General features: G+C 41.1%; 1 protein-coding gene across 1 annotated transcript; it reads right to left on the reverse strand.

Annotated features, from left to right (window-relative positions):
* On the reverse strand, window positions 1–22,326 carry LOC116720406 (uncharacterized). Its single transcript, XM_032563659.1, has 7 exons — window positions 21,321–22,326; window positions 10,369–10,471; window positions 8,483–8,548; window positions 8,173–8,366; window positions 4,836–5,949; window positions 1,330–1,468; window positions 1–960 (listed from the first exon to the last, which is right to left on the reverse strand). The coding sequence occupies exons 1-6, from the start codon at window positions 21,393–21,395 to the stop codon at window positions 1,338–1,340; spliced, it is 1,683 nt and encodes a 560-aa protein (XP_032419550.1). The 5' UTR covers window positions 21,396–22,326; the 3' UTR covers window positions 1–960; window positions 1,330–1,337.
* Between the last annotated feature and the right edge of the window lie 322 nt (window positions 22,327–22,648).

The following is a 22,648-nucleotide window of genomic DNA, read 5'->3' on the forward strand; positions in this document are numbered from 1 at the left end:
TTTTCTTGATCATTTTTTTTATTATTTTTTATGAAAAATAACATTCATTACAGTACAACCAAATATTACATGTCTGTGGCAATAATTACACTTGAGAACCAAACGACTTCATATCCTCCTCTTCAATAAGTTAAGAAATACTTTTTTTTTCTCTTTCACCAGGAAATAATTTTCTTTAAAAGCTTTCTTTTTTCTTACAATGTAGCATCATCTACATAACTGGTTCACAACAGCCTCTAAAAGACATGTCTTTAAGACTTGTGGATATCTATAGCATTTTGTTAAAGCAGGCGTTTAGTTGCTGTTCTGTTTATTTGATTAGACAGTAGTAATGATTGAGCAGGTTACTAATATTGTCCTGTACAATTAGCTACAGTACATAGTAGACTCTAAAGTCGGTGTGGTATGATCAGTGTGCTACTACTCCAGTGTTACATTATGTTAGACTCAAACATTTCAGGATAACAGTATTTTTTTTTTGGCACTGAGGCCAAGGCTGTAGGCTACAGTTTCCAGTCTTCCCAGTGTAGAAATCCAGTTCTCCTGGTCAGTTCGCTTTTTTTTATTATTATTATTTCAAACTCCATATTTATCGCCAAATCAGCAATTCAATATCCATCTTGGCAATTAAGCAACTTGTTGAAAGTAGCCAGTCAATGGCTGCCTCTTGTCCTGCGTTCCTGAAGCGCTGTACAGATAGATCCTCATTTAGTTCATCCATTTGTGCTTTTAAGGTGACACAAGTTGAGGTCCAGTGTTTAGTGTGTCAAAGCCTCTCTGAGTTGAGGAGTTCACGAGATTGCACTTGTTAAATCCAGACTAACGGATGTTTTGTAGCATCTCCAGAGCTGGAAAGGCAACTTTCTGCCAAGCCGAGTACGTAAAAGAGCAGGTCTGAACATCCAGCTTGAGGAAACGCATCGTTCATCTCCACAACCTTTCATTCTGCAGAGCCACTTCCTGTTGGACAAACAAATAAGCAAAATTTTAAACATCTGATTTAAAAAAAAAAATTGTCCACCTTCTGATTTAACTCAGATTTATAATTGGGGACTACAACTACCAGCTTTCAGAATGTGTTTCCTGCCCTTCGTATCACGAGACGACAGTTTTTATTCATCATTTATTAGCATCTTATATAGCGCAACTAGCGCTACTAAAACAGAAGCCTCCGTGATTTCTACACAATGTAGGCCCTTCCCTTAATTTTAGAATGCTATCAAGATTTTGTTTGCAGAAAACGTCCGCTCTCTGCTTACGTAACCAAGGGTTTGCCAGCATAAACTTTATTAAACAAAACGTACTCCTCCATGCCTGTAGGTTTCTTACCTTCATCGCTACATGATCATAGCCCTCATAGCAGCTTTGCTGATACGTTTGCGGTGTTTTCTTTTTCTGCGGCGAGGAGAAGCGGGTCGGAACGGTACCTGACGAGCTGCCGTCGACGCGGGTACCACAGTGGACAACGCTGTAGGAGAAAACACACAGAACAAAAAAAGACAGGATTAGGCGAATTGGGATGGCAATAAGAGGGTTGGACGTCGGCCGGACATGTCTGCGCAAAAGTAAATTTTTATGACGTTCGCGTCCTCTGTGTCGCACAGTAACCTGCAGGGGACAAGGTTCATACTGAATTGTTTCATATGTGACACCAAGCTGATAAGGCCGACTGTCGTCACCGTCTTGTGGACGAAATGGTGCAAAATATTGAAGAGCGTCTGATGGAAGATGTTAGAAAATACAGAAAGTCGTAGGATGCATGAAAAAGAGGGAACAAAGCGACTTCCACCGAGGAAGGAAATGGCTCAGACACTGAGCAAGGTTGAGGCTAGAGACATAGCAGCTGAAATTTTGGGAAATGAAGGAATTTGTCATGAGAAGTCTCTATTCCTGATTATGAAATCTCAATGGCCCACGGACCGTGCACAGGGGAATCCACATGGCTCACAGGTAGGCCTGACTTTATGAGAGCCACATTAGTTTTTAATGTGGTATTTTTTATCCCCACTGAGAAAAGGGACTTAAATTAAGGGTTAATGTTTTCCAAAACCTTTCTTGTGAAATTATGCAAATAAAAAGAGATGTATTTGTTTTAAGGCTTATTAAGTGGTTAACAGACTGAATTTATTTAGGGATTTTTCCAGTCACACCAACCAATCAAAGCATGACACTAATGGAAGGGATGGTAATAAAAGAGGGTTGGACGTCAGCCATTCGCGCACACACACACACACACACACACACACACACACACACACACACACACACACACCCACACACACACACACAAACACACACGCAGGCAACACTGATAAACAGTTCAGTAAGCCACTTGAGTTAAGTGAATTGCCCAAGGGCACATCAACATCTGACAGGAGAAAAACTGGAACCAAACACACAACTTTCAGATTACAAGACGACTACTCTTCCGACTGAGTCACAGTTGCCCCGCCTTCTTTTACCAAGTGGGTCAATAAAGATGCAGGGTGGTGCAATCGGGCAACAATGAGCACAGAAACACACATTCATGGCAGGTTTTCAGTTAAAGAGAGCAGTAGCTAGCACAAACCTGAACCACAGGTTGGTTTAAAGGAAAGCGACAGGAAGGAAAAACACTGGATTTGGAATTTGACCAACTGTGCCCTGAAGGAACCTGAACTCGGTTCGACAGAGATTCTACTACACGTACGTTTGAGCTCACGCTTCGAATGCAGAACACAGAACAAGTGAGGACAAATAGTTGGACACGTCGGTGTGCTGCTGTTTATTTAGGCATGTACAGATTGCTACATCCTCCCAGATAAACATACTTAGTCACTCGTGAGTTACAAACTAAGATTGCAATCTTTGTTCTTCACCTATACAAAGGAGAAAAGTGGCAGATAATCTTCAATATTTTTCACCGTTATGCCAGGCGATCTGATTGGGCGACAGCGGCTCACTGGGTAGAGTAGTCGTCTTGTAACTGAAAGGTTGTGACCTTGGTTACAACTTATGCCTATCACATGTCAATTTGACAAGAAACTTAACCCCAAGTTGCCTCCTGGTCTGTGGGTTGGTGTATAAATGTGTGCAGATTTGTGAGCATGAATGGATAAATATGGCTGTAGTGTAAAGAGCTTTGAGTTTATGAGTAGAAAAACTCCATATAGATTCAGTCGATGCACCATTGTGGAGCGTCATCATGTTCCTTTGGTGCTCGGACTTTTAGCTTCAGCTACTTTCTGTTTTGGTAATTTCTTTTTTGTTTTCTTATATCTTGTCATTCTAGTTTATTTCTTGTGTTAGTTCAGTGTGTTTTGCATTTATTTTGTTGGATTAACCCAACCTGCCGTTCTGCTCCCCATCCCAATAGTTAATTTCTTCCTCATTTGCCTCTACCTGCTCCTTTCCCCAGCTGGATCCATTCTGGTTCCTTTAGTCATTTCCACCTCTTCCTCAGTATTTATGCCTCTTCTACATTTAAACTCTATCCGTGGCTTTGCGTTTCCTTGTCTCCCATCATTTCTCAACACTCCATCTGTTCAGTTATTTCAGCTGATTCTCCTGAGACCGAGTCCAGACTTTCCAAGGTCGAGACCATGACTGAGTCCGAGGAATGCTTAGAGATCGACAAATATTACAGGACACTGTCTATTTGCACATCATCAAAGGCAAAAATGAATGAAAAAGTAATTAATTACTCAACCAAAATCACTTCTTGGATTTGAACAAGTGGATTAGTTTATTATGTTTATTGCCATAATAAACTAATGTTTAAGTTATTAAACGTGGCCATACATTGATACACATTCCCTAATCTGAATTCATCTGCTTACATTGGACAATACTTGTATTATATGTTTAAAAAAAAACAACCAGTGAGAGTAATAAATGTGCATTTAATTGTAACTTGACGCGTTCAATAAAATAAAATAATTTAAAAAAAAGCGGTCATATAACAACCAAAATAGTAAAAAACGTTAAACAGTCGGCAACAAACCAGTGTGAAGCAGAGGCAGCGGATTACAGATGCCAAGTGAAAATAATGACTATAAAACAGCGAAGCTACGACTAAATTTAAGTTTTGGCTTCATGATTTTCCTTTTCTTCATCAGCCGTTCAGTGAGTTTTGCACGTGGAACAGTGACACTGATATCACTGGACAGAGCAGCGTTTGGGCTTTCATTAAAACGGTTTCTGGCATTAAAATGTTGCTGCTTTGTGTTTTTCTGGGTATACAGGTTAGGGGTCTATTTACATTTTCTTTCATTTGGCTGTTTAGTGTCCAAACTGGTTGTTGTGCATGGATTTTGTTGGCTTTTGTTGTGAACATTCACATGCAGTAAGACTTTCATTTGCAATAATAACATTGTATCATTTCTGGGACGGCAGATGAACACTGATCGCTTATTGCTTCACATTCAGATTGTTGTGGGTGAAAATGACAAGGCTTCGCGTTTTTCTATTTTTGACAAAAACTAGAGTCTTGAATTGGCCTTGACCCGGTTTGTCTAGGCCCTACAGAACAAGACCGGGACGTAACGTTCTGCAACCAAGTATAAAATGCACCATCGCAAAATGAGAGAATGCAAAAGGTTGTAATACACATTGTAATATAAACATATAACTATGGTTAGGAATTTTGTTTCAAAGTCAAGCTGAACAGCAGGGTTCAGTCTCTAAGTTTGAGTAAAACAAACTGAAGAAAAGTAGATTTGTAGATTTGTTTGTGTGTGAAATAAAGATGTAATATTACAACACTGAGTCTTACAGCTGGTAAAGTGACGCAGCATTCAAACTGTTATAATCCAACAGGTGTCGTCACTACAATGTCTCAGAAATGTAAGAATTACCTGATTTAAATGTTGTTGGTTTTGGTCTTTGGTGAGGATGCAGATGAGGGTCTTTTTCCGGCTCACTCTGTACCATCTCCAGTATCTTCTTTCGTCTCTCCTTCTCTGTTAAATGGTCTGCCCCCCCACTTAATTTAGAGTCATTTTCCTTCTCTTGATTGGCTGCCTCCACTCGACCCGAGTCACCGCTAACTGCGGACCCGCTTTCTTCCCTCTCGGTCCCGTCTTTTGGACCGTCTCCTTTGCTCTCCACCTGTTTGTGACGAGTGACCTCTCCATACGTTTGGCTCGTCACCGAGTCTTTTTGAATTACAGTTGTGAAAGAAGTGGGATTTTGTCCCGTCGTGGGCGCCGGGGTCATGCTGACGGGCGGGGAAGCGCTGTCCGACTGGGGAGCGTGAAGCAGATACTGCGTCCTCATCTCCTGGTCCTCATCTCCTCTGGGGTTGTATTGTTGCGAGAGGTGAGGATGATGTTGTTGTTGATGATGATGATGATGATGATGCTCCTGCCTCTGCTGGTGCTTTAACAGTTCTTGTTGTCGCTGTTCGTTGTCGGGACGGCGCGCCTCCCCGCTGGTCTCCTCGCGGCTCCCGTCGAAGCCGCTCTCGTGTCCGACTTGCTGCGGACTTTCCAGAACGCTGTGCTCTGCCCTCGCCTCAGACGGCCAGGTCCCGACTGAGCCGAGAAACCCGGCCGTCGTGAGTCGAGTCTCCGCGTATGTGGGGGCTTGATGCGCTCGGGGCTGCGTCCAGCGCACCAGCTGAGTGTAGCTGCCCTGCTGCCACTGCCTCGCCAACGGATCTTGCTTGTGCGGAAGCTGGTGGTGCTGGTTGTGCTTGAGGTCGTCGTGGCGGTGGAGGTCCGCCTTGGAGGTGGGAGTCTTTGGTGGAAGCGGGTGGGAGCTGTGGGATGGGAAAAGACGTAGGGAGGATGTAGGGTATCTTTGCGGGGGAGCTGGAAGAGGGTTTGGTTGAGAGTCGAAGACAGTCGATGAAGAAGACGACGATGTGGAAGGAGGGATCACCTGCAGCAGACAGCTCACGTGATCTACTACTTGGATGATGGCGGTTTCAATGAAACGTTTCTCGTTCTTGAACACAAACTTTTTTACCTGAGCAAGACAGATGAAAGACCAAATAAGAAAACTGTTTGTTTTTGATAAAGACATGATGGTGCATAAAATAGAAATTGTAAACTTTCAGTTTTCTAAACCTGTTGCATAAATATACCCACCAACCCCTTGAGTAAATCAATCAGTTCAATTGATGGTTGACATGAAGAGCAATCCAATCAATCAATCACAAATGAGCAACTGAATACATTTAGGCAGCTGTGTGTGGTGAAGGCAGCTTGCCAAGGTCCAAAACAAGCACCAAAATAGGGATAAAATGGGATTTAATCAACTTTCTTGTGAGGATGAATTGGTCTGAGAATTGAACACAAAGACATTGTATCCACACTACACATCCAGGTAGCTGGGGTTATCATGGATTTTTTTCTTTGCATCCCTTAGTCCAGGGGCGCCCAGAGTCGGTCCTTCAGAGCCGGCATCCTGCATGTTCTAGTTCCCCCCCTGCTGGTAGTAACAACCTCTTCAGCAAGTCAATGTTCTCCTTAGGCCTTCTAACGAGCCATCATTTGATCCAGGTGGGTTAAACCAGGAAGAGAACTAGAACATGCAGGATGCCGGCCCTTGAGGACCCACTTTGGGCACCCCTGCCTTAGACCTTTTAAGACTACAAGACGATTGCTGCTGACCATTATCTATCCCTTTATGACCTTTATTTACCCCTCTGATGGCAACTTCTAATATGCCGCAGAACTTGAATCTTCTCACATCGGTTTGTTGTACGTGACGTTGGGTTAAATGTCTGTTTGTTTGTTACTCCAGCAGCCTCCACAATCAGTCTCAACACTGTTGCAACTTTGGGATATGATGGAAAGGGAGATTCACATCACCATAATAGCAACTGCATGATGCCATGACAACCACACGGACCAAAAACTAAGGAATGTGTCCGACGCCTTTTTCAATCTACGCTACCAAGAGATGAAGGCAAATGGAGTCCAACCTGGTGAACCTGATAAATTGGCCGGTGAGTGTAACAATCCGTATTTAATGTTGTTGGCTTCCTAGTATTGGCATCTGATTCCATAGTTTTAAGTGGCTGCCTGTCAGGACCTGCTTACTCCTCAAGTTCACAAAGTGAAGCTGAGATTCCTGTTTGTAAAAATTCCTGCCTGTAAATTGATTCAAACGGTCTATGCAAGCTATCATTAATCATTCAAACAATATAATAAAAATACCACACAGCTTTCATCACCTTTCTAACATCTACCCATTAGTCTGGCTTCCATAATGGCATGTCAATACAGAAATGTATCAGTCTGCTTACAAAATCACAAAATAAACAAAAACCCAATGGTAATTTGTGCAGGGTGACTTGTAAGAATTTAATTAGAACTTGAAAATGTTCTGCTAGAATTTTGTTGTCACTTCAACGTTTAATATGTGAGAATATGAAATGATCCAAAAATCAACGAGATAACTTGGGGACGGGGGGAAGACGGTTGTTTTGTTGCATTTCAAGCAGCTTGTAGATACAATTCAATCATTTCTTCTTAAATGAAAAGGTTTGTTTGGTTCATTATTTATGAAGCATTAAATCAATTAAAAAGTGCTTTTCTCTGTCCACATTCTGCAATCTGCTCCTCTGAATGAACTCATTTCCAGTTAAATGTCATTACTGCAGTGAGATCCAGAACCATTTCCCTACAAAGACCAGTAAACATTTTGATGTTGCTTAGCAACCGCTCCTAAGAAAGAGGTTAGGTAGCGACCTCAATGTAACCCAGAGTAAGCAGTTGTGAGACGATGTCGCAACTTTGTTTAGGATAATATTTTGAAGCAAGAAAGTAGTTCTTGGGTAATGGAAAAGCATGTATCTCAGTGTTCAGAGTGATGCAGGTACTGAAGTTAAATAGATTTCTTTTTTTTTTTTTTTTACTGTACTGCACTGTTTCATCTCTAGTGTAAAATCCGCTAAACTTGAACAAACCTTAAACACCGAGCAGTCATGATTTAATTCACCATTTGAGATTTACAAAATCTTTATTTGTGGGAAATGAATTTTCAATGCATTGTGGGAGCAGCAGCACTTTAGGTAAACAAAAAACTTCACATCCTCTAGTCAAGAAATGTAATTAACCAATACGTCAAAAATAGCTTTTTTTTTCATTTGGGGGAAGTTAAACATGATAAACTTTTCTTCAGCTGTCACTTTACAGAAGGTGGTGAGGTCATGCTTTAATGGCAGCCGTATTTGTTGCGTACCTCCAGGTTTCGGGTGGCGTTAACGACGGGGGCACAATGCATGTGTCTGGAGTTGCAGCAGCCTGAACATCGCTGCACCTCCACACACAGAGGGAACACCAGGAAGTTGCCGTTGCTACGATCCACCATGGATCTCGTTATCTCCATCACCTCTGTTCTGACTTTACAGTCCGCCTTCTGGGCTTTCTGAACTTCTACGCCAAGAAACATAAGATCAAAACTAAGATAAGAATTATTTTTAAAAAAAAACATAAAATATCAAGATAAAAGAAGAGCAATGCTGGGAACAGAAGGAGATAAGGAAACCTACCAAGACTTCTAATGTATCGACCGTGGACAGGGCTTAGAGGACTGTCATGCTCGTCCTCTTTATCTTCTGTAGTAAAGAAATCAAAAGGATAAGGCACAGTTAGGTCACCTTTACATTTTACAGCATTGATCTTGAATAAAAAAGTTAAGCATGTGAAACATGAGCAGCCTGTTGGGCAGATTTATGCCAAGCTCATTGTTCAACTCACAAAGGAAGCCTTTTTTTTAACCTCTCTCAAACAATTAGGCTATTTTCTGCCACAATTTGTCTCGCTGCTGTCAAGAAAATTGTGGAACAAAGATATGACTTGTTAAATATAACTCATGCGTGTGTACATATACTCTCATTTCACACTGTAGCCCCCAAGTCCTAATTATATTCCTGGTGTAGGCTGCTTTGGCCAATGTGTCAGTGTGTGTTGTGTGTGTTTCCAAAACACAAATAAAGGTGTTACTTGGTTGCCTGCTAACTTTAATTAGCTGCCTGGAGTTGAAGGATTTTGTTTACAGAGGTTGCTAGGTGTCCATTTATCTGTATCTAAATAAACTGTAAATGTAATTTATTTATGTATTGTCATTTGTTAAAAGAAGCATTCGCAGTATGAATGGTTATTTTATATTTAGTATAGCATCAATTTTAAGACCATTCAGAACTGTTAAACATACAGAGGCCACTACAGATGGAAACTAGCTGAAGCTAAATCTGGTGCAAAGCATTTTTTTGTTAACGTGTTTCGCACATTGTCCTGTTGTAAGAAAAAAACAAATTTTCTCAGGCAATTACAATCAATAAAATGCAAATGGTTAAGTCAATTTCTAAAACAAAGAAAAAAGAGAATTTCTCTGCCATCGTTTCTGAGAGAGGCTTAGCTCTGTCATGGCTAACTTGGCTACATAAACATGCTAACGTGGCTACTAGCACGTGGATGTCGCATTAACAGAGTGTAGCTCAGGGTTATACTTTGTTAAAAATCTTTTGACAACACAAATTTTTTATCATTTATGTCACTAAGTTAATCATTAATAATCATTAATAATTATTTTTGCATTATTGTGTGATAGCAACATGCTACTCAGACTTCCTCCCATAGTCCAATGGGGCGTGTATGTTGGGTTAACCGGAGATCCAAAATGGCTTTTATGTTTGATTCAAAGGGTAGATGGTTGGCACTATGATTAGCGTATTGAGTAATTTTTTTTATGAAGCTATTTAAATGCCATAAGACCATTTGTAATGGCTCACTTGCCTACATGCTAGAATGTCCTGTAAAGACGATTAAGTTGCGTCAGCCTCATGAAAAAGTTTATTCTAAATTAAAAAGATTTTGAGTCACTTCCCTCATGCCCTGTTTCTAAGCATCCTTCCCTCTGCTTGTTCCTCTCTGTGGCCACTGTTATGTCACTGTGTTATTTATACATTATGAGATGATCAAAGTCCCGTCTATTAATACATGTATGTGTGACTTGGTTCCGCTGTGGCACAAGTTTAAAACGGTTTGCTGGTCTGCGTGCGAGCTGCTTCGTTCTTGGACTCTGTGGAGGTGAAGGAAACACGCAGCATGCACGGTCGTCCTGTGGCACAAATGCTCACATCCAAAATTCAGGCCTTTTGAGGAATCCAGAGCAGCAGAACAATTCAGTGACCTTGTGCTGGAAGCGGTTTCCCCCTCCTCGCTGTTTCGGTTCCCGAAGTGAAAAAGTTGCTGCCGCTCTCTCTCAGACTTCTGCCATAACCGACTGAGCAATGTAGCCTGGAATGTCTGCTGACACGCTCTCAGACGGCATTTCCCTTCATTCATGACTGTTAAGACACCCCCATCCTCACCTCCTCCATGTCGGTCTAATTAACGTGTGTGTGTGTGTTTCGGTGTGCACGGCCAGTGGTACCTATTGTGCTGGACTCCTCCTGCAGCAGCAGCATCAGCTCCTCCACTGAGGAGATGGGAGAGTCCCACACCAGGTCAATCAGTGACTGAGGGAGTGGATCGCCCTGCGGAGACAGACACATACAGTTACAGTGTGTTATTAGCTAGTTTTGGAAACAACATTAATGTTAAAGTAAGCCACGCAGTCTTTGAGTGATGGCGACAATCTGAATGCGTTGCAGTATTCCAGTTCTGCGACCGTGTTCAGTCTGATTTAATCAAAATCTAGTTTGTTTGCCAATGAAGTCAGATTCGTTTGGGGAGGCGTCGAGATTAAATCAGCAGTTTCAGTAATTTAGCTAAAACTTCCACTGCTTTTATTCATGAAGGTTTTTCTACAATGAAGTTGGAAGAGAAAAAAACCTTAAAAAAAAAAAAAAAGCTCGATTTTTTTACAGAGACATTTTCACCGTTCATTCACTCTGCTACTTTTCAAGAGAGTGGAGGATTTCAGTAGATAACAGGAAGGCTAAACATCGGAGAAAGCTGATCTGTTTTTCCGTTTCTGCGTTTACCAGCGATCCACACATAAGACTGTTGTTTACAGATATTAATGCTAACAATGATAATTGCTAAAACAGGATGCTAATTACAGTTGTGTCATCTTTTTGCTTTTATTGTAAAATATTATAACCTTGTTTTACAGTGACTCCTCCATCACATATACATGACACTGTCTCCTATAAATAGCTGACAAAAATATAAACACTGTTAGTGGCAGATCAAGAAAAAAAGACACTTAAAACAAATGGGCCATATAATCAACCTATTAATCAGTGGATTTAAAATTATACAAAGCATTCTGTTTGTTTCTTGTGATTTTGATTCTGACACATATAGACTTAAAAAAGTGGTTCTAGAGCAACAGAAGTCTCACACAGTGACATTAGCTGGTTAATTAGTCGGTTTATTAAACTGTTTTTAAAAAGTAGCAGTGACTATATTTTGTTAAATGGAAAATACTTGAAAATGTCATCCATTATTTTTACACTAAAATCAAGAGGGGCAAATGGCGGGACTGGAGGACGAAGGAAAAAAACATCCAAAAAAGAAAAAAGAAAAGAAAAAGTGGTTTATATAGAGTATCTCTGTCCTTGATCTCCAGTCAAAACTTGCTCCAGTTTCACTTCCTCCTTTGAAGGAAATTAGGGTTGTGATTGGTGTTCGCTGCTTCCTTTCCCTGTCTGTTTACCCACAAGACCCCCCGTTTTTCCCCTCCCTCTCTCCTCCTCTCTTTTTTTCTCTCTCAATATTTTTTAAAATGTATGTAGTGAAACGATCCATTATTTAAGAAAAGAGCTGAACTGAGAGACTTAATGAGGTTTTAATGAGTGCCGCTGCAGGGACTCCTGATGGATCTGGCGCGGCCGTGCTGCAGGAAAGGCTTGTGGTTTCACTGCGGAGATCAAATGGCGATGGCAGCGAACGTTCTTTGAAGCGTTTTGTTTTGCTTGGCTGTTACTCGATGCCATCTTAGAGAAACAACTGATACAGGAACGTTTAAGAAAAAAAAAAAAAAAAAAAAGACATGCCGGAACAAATTAAGGGAGGGCAATCATGAGAAGTGAGAACTGTGAGAAAAAAAAAAAAAACGACGGATCTGTCAGAACTCTCCAATTTCACTTAATGTATGTTTCTAAACGTTAATTAGTCAAATTTAAATTCCTTAGATGCTCCTATTCATCTAGACTGTAAATACGCTGCCGAATAGATCTTAATGTGTTGCTTAATTTTTTTTAACACTCCAAATTCACAGAGAACATGGACAATGTGCTCTTATTCAAATTCACCCTTAGTTCCTTTAAATGTGATTTACACTCGCACTGTTTGTGTGTCCAAGCAGCTGGGAAGTGAAACGATACTTCAGAAATCCTGCATCACAGCGACGACGCACGATCATGATTTAAATACCGGCACACACAACGTGAAGCTGCAGCTGCATAATCAGCAGCTGGCGCTTTGGACTTCACTCCGCATTGCATCAGTAAACAGAAAACGGTTGCCAAAGCGCAGAAAACCATTAAGGAAAAAGAAACGTGGAAGGTTCTTTTTTTGTGTGAGATGTCAAGGGAAACTGAAACATGAGAGATGATTGAATAATTTTGAGATTAAAATCTTTGCTTCTTCAGAAACGTAAATCAAAAACTACTTTGGACAGAATGTCATATATTTGGCACATTCATTTATTTTGTTTGTGTAATTTTATCACAGCTCATCTCTGGTGCCGTAACAAAACTCAGCACACAACATCATTTCTCTTTGGGGTAGAGCTGGTATGAAGGGCTTTTTAAGCTGACGTCTGTAAAATTTCGCAAAACTAGAAAAAAATTATCATTCTGCAATCGCAGCTAATTTCATGTACATTTCCAAAAATTGAACCAGATAATATCAGCTGTTTTATTTCCTCAGTTGTGACTTCTACACCACTCTGTTCTTCTGGTTCTGGTTCCGTTCCACGTCCCCAGAATCAGAACCAAGCATGGAGCATTCCGTTTTTAAGCTCCTCTACTCTGGAACAAACTTCAAGAAAACTGCAAAACTGCTGAAACATAAAGCTCCACAAAGCTCCTTTCATTAATACCTGAAAAATAGATTTTCTTTTTGGCCTGGATTACAACGTTTATTACTCCTCTTTATTCTCCCACAGTAATGTAAAAATAAACAATACAAAAAAACAAAACAAAAAAACAGGTTGTGCCTTTTGAACATGTCATTAATAGAAACAGGCCCACAAATGGCAGCTTGTTTAAATGTGTGTGGCTGTAACTCCGCTAGAGTGCCTACAATTAAAATTGGAAACGTTTGACTTGAGTTTTGTCCTCCATGTTTTTTCCATCCTTGGTTCTATTTTTCCAGGGTCGTTTACCTCAATAAGGTTTCGCGTTTTATTCAGCTGCATTATAAATTTAGCTCCCACCAAATGGGGGGGAAAACAGCAAACACTCTGGTTTCATAGGCAAACAACTAATGAGACGACTTTTACAGCTCACCATGCTCACAAAATCAATAGCTGCTCAAGCAAAGAAAACAAAAACAGTCGTTTTAATCCTAGCTTTTGCTTTCGTTTTACAGGAGCAGCTCCAGCTGAATCTTCTGCCGTTTTCATTTCCCCCCCTCCACTCCCGGCTTTCTCTCTGCTGCTCTCTGCCTGCTTGGTGGGCGGTGATGGCTAAGGACACCTGGATGACTTTCACCAGCCATTGGCTGACCCACTTTAGCAAACACACACACACACACACACTCCTCGTCTCTTTTTGTCCTTTACATACAGATGCTTTAACCACTGTCCGCCCAATTTGTCAAGGCAGCCTTACAACCACACACACACACTTTTCACTCTGCAACAGGCCATTATTTCACTCCCTCCACTCAAATTAGAGTGGAGGGAGGAAATAAGCTTCAACCACTGGTTTAAAATGGATTTGGACGAACAACAGTAGCTGCGTTTCCATTACGAACGTGCGCAAGACTTTGCCGATGCTCCACCGATGTCGACAGAACGCAGTTTTGCGATTGCGGCATTTCCGTTAAAAACGAAACGCAATTAAAATCACGAGCGAATAAGTTTGTTTAGGCGACGAGCGATTAAAAACGCCGTCATGCTCCTACCGCTTCCTGTCGTTTCCTTCTTCGTCTTTTCCGCCTGTAGTTGTTGATCACGTGATTCTTGTAGTGCGAAAAAGGTGTTTCCATGTTGGGGTTTTGCAAAATACACAAAATTCAATACAACTGGGGGAAAAAAAGTCTCATCGTAGCACAAAACACACAAAAAAGTCAGAATCAACTTTATTGTAAATTCATCATATGTACTAGTCATGTTTGTAGTTTCATCTTGTGTGAAGCTAAAAACATCGTATATTAAGTAAGAGCAAATAGTAACTTAAAAAGTTCTGACTATTCTTCTTTATTATTGTGTGATGCTTTTAAGTTTGCAGTTTCACCCGGGGGACAACGAGAAATGTAACTTTGATCCCTCGTTTATCTAGGGCACACATACGATGAACTGACAATAAAGTCGACTTTGGAAACGCGCCAATTTAAAAAAAAATGTTTGCGATAAAAGTTTTTTTCTCTAGGATGAGATGGTTTTACAGATTGAAATTAGTGCATAGAAACACTGAAGCAAATTTATTTTAGTAGTTCCAATTTGCGCAATCAGTGATTTGAGAGCAACGCCTTTTTTTCTTTATTTCTCATGCAACACACGCACAATTTGCACAGACGAAATCTCCGATCGCTTCTGCTTCTGGTCCAGCGTGAGTGCTCAGACTGTAGGTCAAAAAGGCAATCCGCTGGGCTGCTGCGGCGTACAAGCAGGTCGCAGATGTACTGGTGAAGAACACACACACTGCCGGGGGGCCTCGGAGGAAGCCCTGAAGGCAGCGGGGTTTGTAAGGAATGTTTGAGGAGAAAGGTGGAGTGTGTGCTGGAATGTAATTATGGGGGGCCAAGCAGACAGCCAGCGCACACACGCTGTCAAAAAGACGATCAAAGTTTTCAGCAGAGGGCAAACACAAACAACACCGGAGAATCGATGTAACGCTTGAGTCGCAGTCACACCGAGATGCGACGCCACATGCCTTCTTTTATCAGCGCGGCAGTGGCAGGTCGCCAACTTTATGCTGCAGGAACAAAGAAAGAAAACAAACAAAAAACAAAAAACCAGGCCCACTGAGCTCGGTGGGTAGTTTTTCAATCACACAGAGCAGCAAGCAGAGCAAACACAAACACACGCCCACACACCACCCCTACGCACGCTGCGCTCCACCCCTGGCTGAAGAGATGAGGGTGTGGGTGATGGATGGAGGGATGGTAAATGAGAAAAGAGGAGAGGAGTTGAGAAAACAAAGATGAGCTCCGACTGCAGGGGTACACAAGTTAACATTCTTCTTTTAATGGGAACTTCGGAGAAAGCTCTCACCTTTGTGTTCCTGCACGCCGCACAGATTCCTGCATTGAACCAAAACCCAAAGTGAAAATGGTTTGGTCCAACAAGCTAACGTAAGTTATTCTCTTGAAACCACTTAGGTTTGATCTGCCGTAGTTTTAAAGGAGGCGACTGGTCCAAACTGAGATCAGACGGGATGCAATCTTTGTAAAGATTTAAAGAAGTGTTACTAAACGTTGCCATGTTTTATTCAAAAACATAGTATAACAGCCTGGATGAGCAGTTATTATTTATTGAAATAAGAAACAGTGACAATGTGACACATTGTCTAAAAGAGAATCATCTTTTAGTGTTGGTGATTAGTAAAGCTAGCTATACTAAAACAGTCACTTTGTGGATCCGATATACTTTCTATCCTCATCACAAAATGATTGTGCGCAATATTCATATTGCAAAAGATTGTTTGGAGTGCGATAGCCGTTGGCTAATATGTTCAAAGTGTTCTGAACTTGCATTTTGCATTTTAATGTCGTCTTTAGCTTGTTGGACACAGTCTTGCGGATGAACAAATAGCATCGTCCAAAAATGCCAACGGTCGTAAGATGCACAGATGAGAAAGAAAATAAGCACATATCGCAACCGTTAATGCAATATTATCGTCGTCATATTATTTACCAATATTGTTGTCAGTGAAATATCTACCACCAATATTATTGCCATCACAATTTTCACCAATATTATCAATACCGTTGCAATATTTACCAATATTGTTATCACAACGTTTATCAATATTATCGTCATCGCAATATTTTCTAATATTGTGCAGCCCTAGTGCATTCCCTGCAGAACATAGACCAAAAAAAGGTGCAAACATTTCTAAAACCATCATGTTCCACAACAGGTTGAAAGAGTAAAATGATAAAACTGAACAGTTTTGATGTTCAGACTTCCTGTTCTCTGCTCAAACGCTCGTTCTCTCATGCAGGACGAATGAACCGCTGGCATGTAGCTTCTTACACCTCCCTGCTTGCTTTGACTGACTTCGGGTTACCTCATTAATCCATATTCATAAAAATACCTAACAACCAAAAAAAATTATAATAAAGTAAAGAGCAATTGTCCAAGTATTTGGCCATGAAGTGGAAGTAATTTGGGGTGAATTAGTGACAACAAATGGGCGAACAAACTGGTGAGTTTATTCTGAGATGCTCTGTATGCAATACGTCAAATGCAAAGCACTACATGAATACAAGTTTAGTTGGATATCATATTTAACAGATGTTAAAAGTGAGTCATGAGGTCAATATTAGGCCTGCTCTGTAATTTCCATTTGCATGATTCATTGTTCATCATCTCTCTTTCTTTGTCTACCAAATCCTGGAGGACAGCAGTCTGCAGTCTGGTGTTTTGGTCTCAACTAGCCCTTTTGTTTGTTTACAGAGATTTCATCATTTATTTCGTTTGTCATTTCTGTTTTGTTTATTTTTGGATATTTAAAACGTCTCCCAGTTCCAGTGGTAAATGTTCGTTAGAATTCAAAGTGTAATGATCTTCGAGAATGTGTTCTTGCATTACTGCGCCATTACCGTCATATTACTGGAAACTGGCTTTAAAACAACAATATTATTGTTTACCGTGATAAATCCGGGAATGATTTATCGTCCAGCAAAATCTATCATCGTGATAGGTCCGTTTGTGAGTTAGTTGTATAATATGTCGCCAAGGTTTCTCCAATAGTGTTGCAAATACATATATTTTAACATTCGCCACAGGGATGTACCATTTTTTGTCTTCTTACACTGAGTGATACCTTACTGGGGAACAAAAAAAACCCTCATAAGGCAAGTTTTTTGTTTTTTTTTTTTTTTTTATTGTTTTATACTTGTGCATATGTATTAATTGTTTTTTATCTTGTAACCAGGTTGCTATGTATTGCAATTTTTTTTGCCCAGGTCCCTCTTGAAAATGAGATCTAGATCAACAGTTGAAGTTCTCAGTTAACCACTGGAGTAGTCCATGCTACTGCTGTGAAACTTTACAAGATGCTAACATTTCCACTGCCCTGGCTTTAAAACCAAGTGACTTAATGGAACAGCTCCGTACTCCTCTTATTGTGTTTGAAAAAAAAAAAAAGTTAAGTGATTAATATCTGAAAACATCTTTTCAGACCAGCTGCTGTGATGAAATCTGCTACATTCTGCACATACTTGCAGCTGCTTCGAAATAAAAGCCTTCCAGGTGTTGGGAGTCTCGCTGAAAGAGTGGATGAGTCACTTTGATGCATGTCGCAATAATCTTTGATTCATCCCAAGCTGCATCATCTGTCCAAAAATCTGATAAAACTTAACATGCGTCCTTCAAAAAAAAAAAGTATTTTATTTTTAGATTTGCAACATTAGCGATCATCCACAACTTCGTATCTTTCTTCATTAATTTTCGCTGAAATCACACCAAACGAGGTTTAACGAATAAATGCTCTTATGTGCCACTGCATATTTTCTATCTGATGTTTGGTGTGCCGCACCAACCCCTGACGCACGCACACACACACACACACACATGCACATATGTCACTCTAACATGTACCCAGGCGTCCAGATGTGAGCACACACATGCAGCACAAACTGCACAAAATCCCCAGGCAGATTATTTGTTGTTCTTATGTAAAATGGATCAGGCGAACAGGCGGCGGCCGGCTTGTGCGCCGAGACAATTGCCACAAAAACAACCTGTTTCAAAGTCACCAATCGACAGTTGTTTACTTTTTCAGTAGAAGATGATGGGGGGGGGAAGCTGAGGTCTAACCTGACGTGAGAGCATTTTTGTGGGTGTAACTCTATCTCTACAGTGGATCTGAAAAGGAAACGTAATAATTCCCTGCGCATGTGTGGACACGCTTAGCTTGTGTTCAACAACACGTTGTATAAGCGGCAGCGTGTTATTAGATTACGAACGGTAGCGGAGACGCGGCGCTAATGACGTTACTGCGCTGAAAAACTGCTGAATAATCAAGCGGGTGAAAGTGGCCACGTCTGTTCAACAAGTCAGTCAATCAATCAAATTTTGTTTGTACAGCACATTTCAGCAGCAAGGCATTTCAAAGTGGCTTACATCATAACAAACACGAAAACACAAAGTCATGCAACATAGAACCAACAATCAAAACATGACATTAAGTCAAGTGCCATCGTTAAATTTGTAATTGATCACGTTTTGAATACAACTTTAACCGGCTGGGTTTTTAGTCGAGATTTACAGGAACTCAGTGTTTCAGCTGTTCTGCAGTTTTCTGGAAGTTTGTTCCAGATTTGTGGTGCATAGATGCTGAAAGCTGCTTCTCCTCGTTTGGTTCTGGTTCTGGGGATGCAAAGCAGAACCAGAACCAGAAGACCTGAGAGGTCTGGAAGGTTGATACAACAACAGCAGATCTTTAATGTATTGTGGTGCTAAGCCGTTCAGTGATTTATAAACTAACAACAGTATTTTAAAGTCTATTCTTTGAGCTACAGGGAGCCAGTGGAGGGACTTTAAAACTGGTGTTTTGTGCTCTATCTTCCTGGTTTTAGTGAGAACGCCAGCAGCAACAAGTGGATGTAGCAGCCGAACTAAAACAACGTCGTCTCCCCTTTCTGCCGACAAATTGAGCATGCTAACGGTTTAGTCAATCAGCCAGAAACCAGAAGCTGACTAGTTTGCCCTGGATCTGTGCTGATTTGTAAAGTGGCCGGTCAAATGATGAAAAATCTGATCTACACGCATCAAAACGAAGAGTTTTCACTAATTTTCTTCTACAAATCTACACTGAAGAAAAGAGAATGGAGCTCCAACTTAATTTTTTTTTGTTGTTAATTTGTTGTTACGTGTAATATAATTAAGTTTATCCAAGTAAATGCATTAAGTTTATCAAGTTGTCATGTTAAACATAAAAACTGCAGTTTGTCAAACTTAATTCAATTACATGTAACAAATGAACACATTTCTTTTTAAGTTGGAGCTCCATTCTCTTTATTTCAGTGCATCAACCATCCACATGTACTCTGAACAACTCATTTTATTCCTGAACTGCTCGGTTTATATATAAACAACAATCTGCAATGGTGAGGCACATATTTGATTCATAACCTGTGAAAATCTTAGAATTAATTCATTTTCAGCTTCCTCTCCTTATCTTTTGTTTTACGCCCTGAAGGGGGGGAGGAGGGAACTGAAATTAGTGAAAAGTGCAACTAATCAGTCTCTCTATTTATAATCACTTCCTGCTTTTACAGAAGTTAATTGGAGAGCTGGTTTTGGCAGATCATCCACAAAGAAGAGGAAATCTCCACAAGATCTTTCTGCTCAAGCCATATCAATAATCAGCACATAATCACTATACCGGTCAAAATGAAGCTTCATTTTGTCAACGAACTATAACAGGTTTTTTTTTTTCTTTCTTTTTTTTTGTAGATGTGCACATTTTTGTTTCAGCATGGGGGCTGACAAGAAGCTAAGTGAAACTAAATGTTCTAACGGACCCCATTCTGAGAAAAATGATTTCAGGAACTGGGAACCGGTCCACACCTGTAATGATAAAGTGGAAAAAAAAAAAAACTATTTCAGCATCGCAGTTTAATCTCTGCTGGATGGAGGCAGAGATAACATCTCGCCTTTCTTCTCCATCTTCCAGCGACAGACTGACTCCTCCCTGCACCTGAACACAAGCCTCACACGGATTTACCGATTCGCAAAGGGAAAACCTCACTGAGCATTTTCTCCTGTTTTAGCAGCTATCCAGCAAATAAAATAGTTGGATATAAGAAATCAGAATCTGCTGAAATTATTATTTTTCTGGACCATTTGGGGTCTGACATTTTATCCAAAGTGATTTTCCAAATCAACCCTGTTTGCAGGGCCGGATTTAGAGGGATGTGGGCCTCTGGGCCCTCTGCCCTATCCATATGCAGAGTTTCCCCCAGTGCATTATAAGCCTGGCGGACCAACAGGCTTTACTTGTGCCCCCGCCAGGCTGAGCATTGCTTAAGTTTTTTTTTTTTATGTTTGGATTTTTTAAAACTTTATAGTTGGTGTTTAGATATTAATCTTCTAATCTTTAAATACCACATAATTATCAAGTGATATTTCCAAATCTCCTGTTTTTTAACTCAAAAACACGGCGGCGCGCTGGTTGAATGATTGCCTGAGCGCCCCAACCACCAGGCTTAGCAAGTTTTCTGGGGGAAACCTTGCATAAGTGGTCCTGTACGTCAGTGGATATAAACTGATGCATGGTAGATTGAATACATATTGTTCTGAAAAAAAATGCACTATAACTTTCCTCCAAACAAAAAAATCTTTTGGCCGCTCCCAGAAATGAGGCCCTGGGCTTCTGCCCCACTGCGATCTTTATAGTTTTGTCCATTGAGTATGGATCTAGAATGCTTGAGTCTCATGTACTTCAGGTACAACTGGCCGAAAATATTACAGATATGAAAAGTATGAAATGCATGAAACTTCAATCGTCATATGCTACCAAATAACAGAACCATGCGTTAACACTGCACACACTGAAACTCAAATTGCACAAAATTCCAATTTTTACCCAAAAGTAGTCCTGAATTGACCCTTCAGAGGCCATCAACATATTGAGACCCCATTACGTAACTTGTCTACTGCCTGGGGCCCATCAGTCTACCAGTGTCAGACCCATTTTATCGTAGCTGGGAATCTATCTCACAGATTGCACATTAGATGTAAAGTTATCAAAATAATACAATCCTAATCTATCCCTACTGAAAATTATTCAGAGTAAAATTAGTCCAAACTCTTCATCTCGACTGTAATGTAAAATGTGACGCATTGTTGCCCCAAAAAATAAATCTTTAAGCAACTCAATACCGGGAAAATAACCTGACAAAACGCTGAGTCAAATTCCATCATTTAACTTTAAATTCCGACCGAGTATCTATGTGGTCCTCCATGCTTCCGGCAGGTCCCCCCCCCCCCATCCCCTCCTCACCGATTAGAGGTCATTTGTGTACCGGGCTTACCTCAGCGTTCCCGAGCCGCAGACGGGCCGATAACAGCGCAGCCAGCAGCAGCGGTAGCAGGACCCAGGACTTCATGTTTCCGCCCAGGCTGAGGAGCCGCAGGGGTCCGGCTGGGCATTTAGCACACAGCCCCGGGGGTCCAATCCCGCAGCCGCACCGAGCCTCGTCCCAGGAGTGTCGCGTGCGCTGTGTGGCCGCTTTTGCGCAAAAGCACGCGCTGTTATAATATCCTCGTCCAAATGTTTAGTTTTATTGTTTGATTGTTTTTTGGGGGGGGGTTTCCGCTCACGGTGACTCACGCGCAAGAGAGACGTCTGGGTCGACTCTGTCCATGCCGTCGGTCTTTATCAAAACTCACTCAGAGGGTTTCCGGCGGTGGGACCAGTGCGCAGGTGTGGTGACTACCTACCGCACGGTCCTCCTGCCTGCCCACACCGTTCCCTCAATGTCCAAGTTCAGTTCAACTGAGGCTGCTTCCACAAGCCAGTCCGAGTGCGGCTCTGAACGCGTTCGTCAACATGTGGCAAAGTGTTCACAGCGTCCGCTCTCCATGCAAGACTCCACACGGAAAGATTATCAGTTTTCAACAAGCTCCCGCTTCTTAATGTCATTTTTTGTTTGTTTGGGTTTTTTTTTTTTGTTTTTTCTTTAGCGTGAGAATAACGCAGGTTTCTGCTCACGCGCGGAATTTCTCATCCCTCAAGGTCTGCGCGTAAAAAAAAAATAATTTAAAAAAAAAGCTGGTTCACCTTGGGAAGAGACGCTTCGTGTGTGATTCTTGTAACGCAACTCTTAAAATCTATCTAACCGCATATGAAATTCTGCGTCCAAACGGAGCGTTTTTCTCCCTGCATGTCCGTTCCCACGCGTGTTGTTTGCTGCTCGTGCCTCTCGTGGTATGCTGGATCAGGTTGGTCTCGCCTCGCGCGCCTCTCCTCTCTGGTTGCGTCCCGAGCCGTGAGCGGCTTTCAGGGAGCTTGGCCTCTCTCCTCAACTTTTATCCGTCAAGTCAGACAGGGGGTGAAACGAAATTCATACCAGAAGCAGGCTGATTTCTCTTTCAAAATAAAACGGCGTGGGTAACCTTACAACTCTTTCTGTTATTTAACCGTCTTATTACCATCCCCGTTAGTGCCGGCAGGAGTTGTCATTTAGCTGTCATTTATTATTTTATTTACTTATTGGAGGTAGGACTCAATAAGTTCTGTCTTCTCCCTACTTCTTTTCGAACTGGACATGGAAGTTTTGTTTTTTATGTTTCATTTTTGTCATTATATAATTTTGCTCTCCGTATTTTTCTCTGTCATTTTACTTGTTTGAAATAAAGA

The sequence above is a fragment of the Xiphophorus hellerii genome, chromosome 5 (genome assembly GCF_003331165.1).
Source record: "Xiphophorus hellerii strain 12219 chromosome 5, Xiphophorus_hellerii-4.1, whole genome shotgun sequence".
In the NCBI taxonomy this organism is placed as follows: Eukaryota; Metazoa; Chordata; class Actinopteri; order Cyprinodontiformes; family Poeciliidae; genus Xiphophorus; species Xiphophorus hellerii.

What these genes read in the sequence shown, in the direction of transcription:
- LOC116720406 (XM_032563659.1), bottom strand. Translation starts at nt 21,395, where the DNA reads ATGAAGTCCTGGGTCCTGCTACCGCTGCTGCTGGCTGCGCTGTTATCG. An exon ending in GGAGGAGTCCAGCACAATAG is followed by an intron (nt 8,549 to 10,368) that starts GTACCACTGGCC and finishes TCTTTACTACAG; the next exon opens with AAGATAAAGAGGACGAGCAT. An exon ending in ACCAACAACATTTAAATCAG is followed by an intron (nt 1,469 to 4,835) that starts GTAATTCTTACA and finishes TTTCTCCTACAG; the next exon opens with CGTTGTCCACTGTGGTACCC.